The 8770-nt window shown below is 31.9% G+C and overlaps 1 protein-coding gene across 1 annotated transcript; it reads right to left on the reverse strand.

Moving 5' to 3' along the window:
* Positions 1 to 763: 763 nt before the first annotated feature.
* Positions 764 to 8502, reverse strand: LOC139523069 (heat shock 70 kDa protein 12A-like). The gene is made up of 5 exons (XM_071316827.1): positions 8405 to 8502; positions 6831 to 7152; positions 3607 to 3810; positions 3016 to 3169; positions 764 to 2133 (listed from the first exon to the last, which is right to left on the reverse strand). Exons 2-5 carry the CDS (start codon positions 7146 to 7148, stop codon positions 1079 to 1081), a joined length of 1731 nt encoding a protein of 576 aa, XP_071172928.1. The 5' UTR covers positions 7149 to 7152; positions 8405 to 8502; the 3' UTR covers positions 764 to 1078.
* Between the last annotated feature and the right edge of the window lie 268 nt (positions 8503 to 8770).

Genomic DNA, 8770 nt, shown 5'->3' on the forward strand with positions numbered 1-8770 from the left:
TAATTTTATTTGTGTGTACTATACATTTTTTGTACATATAATAATGCATGTCAAAAAATCCTTGCTCAAAACGGCAGTGGACCTACTACGGCACCCATTTGTAGGTAAATATTTGATTTCAACAATTTAATATGACTTGCACGCACGTGTCGCTTAGAAAACGGGGGTCTTTATGGCCTGAGGACGATACAGAACACAGCAAATCAAATATACGTCCGAAAACGTGTACTGCAACATGGCCATAATAAATAAAGATCACCATACATAAAGATAACAAAAAATATCAACATGCCGCTGACATAAATAAAAGAAGAATTGGTTACGTGTCAAAGAAAATGCAACCCAAACAAGCAAGAAATCGAAAGATATCTGGATGATAACATATGTCAAAAACAGACAAGTGACTTGCTGATATATATATAATTTAATTTTGGATGTAACGCGTTTTCTGATTGGCTGACGTTATTTTGTTATCAGCCCATAGACATAATTTAGTCACGTCAGCAACGTTTTTCATGGTTTTCTACGGTTTGAAATGGAATTTAGAATTAAATTATAAGAAATGACTGTAATATTTTTTCTGTCTATTCGAAATAACATAAAAAATGTGGTGCACACTGTTAAATAACCCGTTACGCGCGTTATTCAGTGTGCACCAAATTTTTTTATGTTATTTCTTCATAGACAGAAAAAATATTACAGTCATTCCTTAAATAACATTTCATGTCTCCGAATCTTGAAAGAAGAACATATAAATCTTACAATAAGTAAAAATCATCATTTAATTTGAAAACAAAAAACAAAATGCTAAAAGAAAGACAAAGGGTCTTTTTAGTGTTATACAACAAGCACTACTCATCCAAACAAAATCATGCTACGAATTAGATATCTTTCATGAAAAATCGGGAACACACTTGGTAGATCTTGGTACAAAACACATGTAAATTTTCAATCTCAGAGACAATGTAGTCTCTCACAGAAATGGACCTTGATAGTCTGTACCCAATACTGTTCGCTGTAAACTTCTCTTTCAAACAAACTACGTTTGTAATACGGAACAAATTAAATGCATATTGGTTTACAAAAGATCAAATTTTACTTCACATTTTTCATTCGTTTCTACGTCTATTGCTTCAATTTCAAGTTCTGTAAAACCGAAATAAAAGTTGACCTTGACATCTCGGTACATCTCACTAGGATTTGGTATCGGCACTTTAATAGTACCCAAGTAAGACGACTCGTCATCATCTGTGTATCTTGGATTTTTACTTGTTGAAATGTAAATTGGCAGATAATGCGACTTTTGATTTTTTTCGGTTGTAGTGTATGTTTCTGTAATAGCTGTTCCAATGGGAACTGAAGTTTCTGCCGCCATAAATGTATCGAATGCACCTCGACACAAAGCCTCTCCATCTACAATTACTCGTCTGTCTGAGGAATGAAGTCTTGGGTCGTAATCCTTAGACACTTCTACACCATATGTATATCGAACAACCCTTGACGCAATAAAACTGGGTTCATGACCAAACAAGACTGCTCCTTTTAAGACAGCTAGATTGGGTTCATGTGGAAATTTGATAAGCTTTCTTGGAAAAGCTGTCTTAAGGGCCTCACGTAGGAATGGACACTGCGAAAATCCGCCTACGACAAGAATTATTCGTACTCTCTCAGGTTCGCATTTTTTGAAACATTCTTTCATCAATGTTATCATTTCTACAATAGGTTTATTAAAGAATGACCTTAAAAGACCAGCATCTATCTTAAGTTTGCCCTTTTCCAATGATACTCGTCCACTGTACTCTGACGATTCTAACAATGACTCAAATGTCTCGCCCGCTTGACTTTTACAAAGGGAACTAATCACTTCATATGGTATGCTAACAGAGATCTGTCCTGCTAGACTTGAATCTATATTTTGCTTTAGATATTCAAAGCTACTTAACATTTCGAGATATGACTGTGGGTAATCAGATTTTAATTTCCGCATCACTGCTCCCATAATGATGTTTTCTACCATTTCAATATATTCTTCATCTACGGACATGCCACCAAATATGCCACCGGTCGATGAACAAAGCTGTTTCATTTTGTTGTCTGCTAATTTTTCTAAAACTGTAATGTCAGTTGTGCCTCCTAGAAAAATAATAATTGATTTAAATTAGATATATTATTTAAAATAAGTTCAATTATAAGTGTGAATAATAACCAAGGTATTTGATAAGTATATTCTGAAAGATAAACGAAATATCATAATAAGAGAAATCATCTTTTTCTTGGAACTGCTTTTTCGCTGCAAATGAAGATCATTTACAAGAAAGGGCCAGTTAGTTACCATATATATATATTCAACATAACATGAAAGAAATAAAAGCAAATACACATTAGCAAATCTTTGTTTTAATCGGGCCAGTGATCGAAATCGCAACCTTTTGCACTATAGGAGAACAAACCTAGACTTTGAATATAAAAAGATGCTAGATACATGTCAATGAAACAGCAAATGCGAGACACATATACTAGTAATAAAAAGAACTATCCTGTTTAGCGCTCATGGACACCGGTATATATATAAAAAGATATTACCTTTGGCTTCACACTCAACTAAAAAGGCTGCAACGCTCAGAAGAGTTTGCTAATGTTACAATAGAAATTTACCACCTTTTTAAATCTATAAACAAGAAATCAAATTTGAAAAAAATAGACACCAAAGAGATGGGTCTGTAGAAACAGCAACACATATGAATTGTTATGATTGCATATAAGATGATAGATATACAGTCAAACATTTATTAAGAGACCGACATAAGAGAGTAGGCAAAAGTGGTATCTTAAAACATGTGGTCTTTGAATACAGGTTCACACATATGACAAGAAGGTCACACATTTTTGAAGTTGTTAAAATGTTACTGAATTTAACTATGTTGGTCTCAATTGCAATTACACCATTTTAAATTGTATTTGTGATGAATAAATAAAAACGGAATCATTTCATATGTATTATGTATATGCATTTACCACCAATGTCCACCATCATAAATTTACTTCCGTCGTTTTCAATAGAATATCTATGATCTGATCCTTTACGTTTTTCTGAATTCAGATTTTCACAATATATGGCTGCAGCCTCTGATTCTAACGCTATGATTAGTTGTTCTTCTGGAATTCCTGCCTGAAATGAGAAAATTTGGATAGTGTTTAACAATGATATGTTCGATGTATTATACAAATTTAAAAAATGACTTCGAAAATGTAACTGTTGAATAATACCCTAAATGGTAGAAGTTTTTTTGTGATATTGCACGACCTATCTTAAGGGTCGTAGCTTGACAATTACAATTTTTTTTCTTTCTTTAATTAAAACCATCATATAACTTCTTCATCGTGATCTGTTTTACATAACCTTATACATATCTTCTACAGAAAACAGCATCAAAAATACGTGCTTGTTCATACTTATATCACACCACTATGATAACCATAACCAACACTAAATCTAGTTTATAAGTTTGTCACATGTGAATGTAGGATTTGATAATGCGAGAAACGTTTAAACTTAGCAAGCTGATTTAAATACTGTCTTCTGTCCAATCAGATTGTAAAACATACCATCATTGCGCTTCCAGCCATGAACTGTTTAGCTATGTCTGACCAGCTTGCAGGGACAGTTATAACCCAGCGTATTTTGGACAGAGGTACATCCACTTGTTTTAGAAAGTGATCAATTAGTGCCCGGATGGACAAAGAAAACACATCCAATGCTCTGGCAGCCTTTCCTGTTACATCTTTCATTGACATATTCTTAGTTATAGCCTAAAATATACAAAGTGCAAATATTAGAGTTATTAGTTAGTCCGAGATTACTCTGACGTCCAACGGCTGTTTTTCCAGACAAGCTGGGGGCCGTGGGACGTCAGAACTCGTCCCATATCAAAAAGTGGATATTTGCCCACCCAAAATAGATGCGCTGCTTCGTCGCTTCTGATGCCGATTGAGGGCCTTGGAAGCTCTCGGACATTTAGATAACTTTCATCGTAAATGAACGAGGTGTTACATTATGGTCATTTGCACTGTTTTCTCGTGGTCACGTAATAATCTTTGAAAATGAAAGTCAAAATGCAGAAATCGATGGGTCTCTGTGAAAACTGTTAAAATATGGAAAAATAAAGGTTGGCAGGTAGGTGAAACTTACATAAAAGAAGAGATAAATGAAAAATGAACAGATTGATGCCCGATTTATATAATTCCAAGGCCCTCAATCGGCATCAGAAGCGACGAAGCAGCGCATTTATTTTGGGTGGGCAAATATCCACTTTTTGATATGGGACGAGCTCTGACGTCCCACGGCCCCAGCTTGTCTGGCAAAACAGCCGTTGGACGTCAGAGTAATCTCGGACTAGTTATTAGTGTAAGAACTATTTCATCATTGTACAGGGTTACATATTTGATTATACTAGATTTACTACCAATAGATAAATGTTTTATAGAAAATAGCGGGTAAAACTGAGATTTCAAGCAGTTTTTGGTTTCCTAGGGCCACAACTTTAACACAAATTGACCAAATCGGAACGAAAATCAAACTTGATCTGTCTCTCTTTATATTATGACATGATTATCTTCAAAAATCAAACCAATTCATGAAGCATTACAGAAAAAAGCTGACGGACGAACGGTTTGTCAACCTATTGAGTTTTTTGCTAAAAAAGGGGAATAATAATAGATATATAGGTAACACATGCCGCGATAATGTAAAAGATTAAATAATGGCATTTAAGAAAGTTTAAGAACTTGATATGGAATATTTGTGTAATGGTGCTATTTTAAACACAGATTAATATCGAAAAAGTATATTTCGGAAAAAAGGAAGAATGGTTTGACAAAATTATGTCGAATGATAAAAATAAATTACGTACAAATAGAATGTTCAAACGTGTATACATATGATGCAGATAACTATTTGACATTTTAAAAAAATGTACCAGGTATATATATATGGGAGCGCGTTGGCAAAATTTAGGTGTGGCGTAGCACCCATCAGAATTGAAACTGGTCGTTATGAAAATATTGATACTGAAAATAGATTATGTTTTAAATGTACTGATGACGTTGAAGATGAAAAACATGTTTTGTTTAACTGTCCTGATAATGAAAATTGAAATTGCTTTTTACAAATGAAAATATAGTATTTTATGCTGCCAAAATCTGCAAAATTTGCAATGAATTTTGATAAAGTGAAAATTTATTTTAAAACTTTTTATATATATTGTATTTTAAGAAAAGAAATGTGTTTTATAGTCTCTCATAAATCTTTATAGAGTGGCTCTTGTTGTTAACTGGCCGGTGTTTATGCCATATATTTTATATGTAACAAGTGGTGAGACTAAATAAAGTATTAGCCTTGTCTTGTCTTGTCTTTAAATTAATTATATATATAAGATACAATTTTAAAGTCCGATTGTTACGCGGAATGGAATTAATCAAAATATAATGTAACCAACAACAAAATGATTGTCGAAAGCGGAGATTAGGGATTAAACATTCTTTATTTATCAAACTGTCGGCATTTAACGACAAAGTTTCAATTCATTCATAATTGATGTTGCGCAATATTTAAATATTATGAATTATAAATCATAAATAATTATGTAAATGTATAAGTATTATTAAGCTTCAAATATAGACCCGAAATGACAGATAAACATTATGTTTGGACAGATCTTATGACAAAATGTATATTGATGGTAATTTGAACAAACAAAATACTGAAGAAGCTGAAAATGAAAAAGTACAAGATGCATGTGTCTCTAGTAGTATGCCTCGAGTAAATATACCACAACAGTTCTAAAGATCAACATAAAATCATCAATCTTAATCATTGCATCTCTTAAGGGAGTTCGCTTTTAATTCTCAGTTTCAAAGTAATTAACTTTTCAAAACTTTAGTTTAAATTGATAGGGAATTAATAAAGGAATCCAAAGAGCAAAAAAAAAAATATATATATATAGGTCACCGTGCTTGTTTTCGAGATATGAGCCATTGTAATTTTGGCGGGAAAATATTCTCTCTTGACTTTTCATATCTTTATCATTGACAAGTTGACATTCTCAAAAACTGTTTAAAAAAGTTATCAAAATTTTATAAGACTTTAACAGATGGCTTATCATTATACAAGTAAAAGATTTTCAAAACGAAAAATGGGGGTCACCGGACAATTTTTTTCAAGGCATTCAAATGGATAAAACCAGAGGATTCCGAAAATCTTACAAAAATTCCAAAACACGACAAGCCAGCTTCCTTAAATAACACGTGTTATACATGAATGCAAGTAATTCTACTCAAATGTAAAAATGGAACATTATTTCGTTAAATCTTTACTTTGCTATCAATATTTTTTTACTTTTAAAGTAAATCCAGTTCATGTTTAAACATTTCTATTAAAACCACATGTTTCACCATGGCTGTAACATATAGGGGTGACTTTGTTACTATTTTTTTTCCTGTTTACTATTATATTTACAAAGGTTATCGGAATAAACACATTGTGAAAAAGACGTACAGCTGACATGATTTGGTCATTTGTCTTTTGATCCAGAAATAACCCTGTTTACATGGATCGCAGAACCAACTACTGTACCAAACGAAATTATAAACATGCAAATTATAATAAGTATATGAAACAGGAGTCACAAATTTTATCAGTCCTTCACATCAAAGTATTGTACATTTGTAATTTTCATTTTCTTTTTTTGTTTAATTGTGACATAATCTTCAGTTTGTTGAAGGCGGCCACTTTATGGTACAATAAGCAAAAATAATTATAAATATATATGCACCTCTCTCTTGCACAGTTTCATCTTGAAACGATGGAAGTAATACGAATTCTTGTGACCTTCATCCGCAATAAGTTTGGCATAGGCAGCCTCGGCTTCATATCCAAAGGCAACAAGTTTTTCATTTTTGTTCAGCATAAGACACGTTGGAGTTTTGTGTGACACCATTCTTTTCCTTCCAGCATTCCAGGATTGTATGTACTGAATATTCAGTGGATTTGTCTTGAAATCTTGAACTGTTGAATATGCATAGCCGGAGTATGTAGTACCTATATCCAGTGCCACTACAAGTTCAAATTTCTCCTTTCCTTTCGTCGCCATTTTACTAAATGAAAGATAGAAAATAGCTCGATTAGCTTGACTTATATATTTTTACGAGTGTATGACTATAACGAACTATGATGATACCGGATCCTAGCGCATTCGTGCTTAAAATATACGTGTTTTATCTATAAAATATTCATTCATAAAAAAAAATAATTAAAGTTTGACGCAGTTTAATCAATATTTGTTTACAAGTCTATATATTCTCTTTAAAAAAAATAGTCTCTCATGCCTTCCCAAAACATCATAACACTAATATTGTAGAATTTATCAATAACATTAAAGTTTATTAACTTCAAAACCCTTTCTTAATGAATTTCTACCGGGGTTTTGTACTATCGTAATAATTCAAAATCTGTTGGCAAACATTGAAAAACAAAATCGAGCTTTTCTGTTTATCATTTAAGAATAAGATATGTACTTTCATTGAAATACAATATTTAATTATGTCTTTTCATTAAATTCATTTCATTTCGTATTAAATAGAATTATAAAAGCAAAAGATCGATTATATTTCTTTAACTGCTGTGACTGGAATATTTTATTTACTCATAAAGGTACATGTATAAAAGCTTTTTACCCCCACTAGGTACATATGTCTACACAGCAGATAGATTTGGACTAAGAATAAATAATGTGTTATAAAGGCTGCATGGGAAAGCAATATGCATAGTTTATGCGTAAAAATTAATTACTCACATTTACTAACAACATTTTACGGAGAACAAAACTAACCCCACTTTTTCACATTTTACTTTTTCACAATGTTAAAATAATATGCTTTCGCCAGAGATGTATAATGAAATGAAATTGCTATATTATATACAACCAAACTAACTGCTTGAAATCAAATCAACTGGCATTATCAAAAGAAAATTTATGTAACCAAATATCATACATTTTATACCCGGACATCATCGAAATTGAAACCTTGTCTCGTACCATGATTGCCCGAGTACAAAGCCCAAAATTTAGTCGGCGTATAACAAATAAAGGCAATAAAAAACTGAAAATGAAAGTTAATGGGATAAAACAAGGATAGAGGTTTTATTTCTGTAGAAGAAGAGGGAAAAAAATATAAAAAAACATACAAAAATCAATCTGACAGCTATTTTCGAATTTCTTTACTTAATTTTTTTATCAGAAAATGCAAACCTATAAAAGGTCGTTTTCATTTGAAATATGAACAAAAATGCCGCTTTTATAAGAAAAATATGAATAATATAATGAAATAAATGATTACGTGTACTTACGTCTCTAACTAACAATTCCAAAAATATAGGTAACACACGAGTAAACAAGCACTAACAAATAAAAATAAATATATGGACCAGTGATTTTTGGATTTCCCCCATTAGCATTAAGATTCTATTTAAATGGTTTAAATACCTTAATTGGACTGTTAAATTGGTATTGTGGAAAATGAAAATATGTATTGTATACTGTGAAAATAAGGGTTTGTGTGTATACAAATTAACTTGTAGATGAAAGCAATAACTAACAACTTTACTGTATTATGGAAACAATGAAATCGAAACATATTGTATTTTTGTTACTCTTAATGATTTAACGACCATGTAATTTTTCCGACGATTAATGATTCTATGACCATGTATCTT

This window comes from Mytilus edulis, chromosome 5 (genome assembly GCF_963676685.1).
Source record: "Mytilus edulis chromosome 5, xbMytEdul2.2, whole genome shotgun sequence".
NCBI classification, from domain to species: domain Eukaryota; kingdom Metazoa; phylum Mollusca; class Bivalvia; order Mytilida; family Mytilidae; genus Mytilus; species Mytilus edulis.

Excerpts from the sequence above, each read along its gene's own strand:
- LOC139523069 (XM_071316827.1), bottom strand. The coding sequence starts at position 7,148 with ATGGCGACGAAAGGAAAGGAGAAATTTGAACTTGTAGTGGCACTGGAT. Across the intron at positions 3,811-6,830 it reads TGAAACTGTGCAAGAGAGAG|GCTATAACTAAGAATATGTC; the intron begins GTGCATATATAT and ends TGTATATTTTAG. Across the intron at positions 3,170-3,606 it reads TGGCTGGAAGCGCAATGATG|GCAGGAATTCCAGAAGAACA; the intron begins GTATGTTTTACA and ends TTCTCATTTCAG.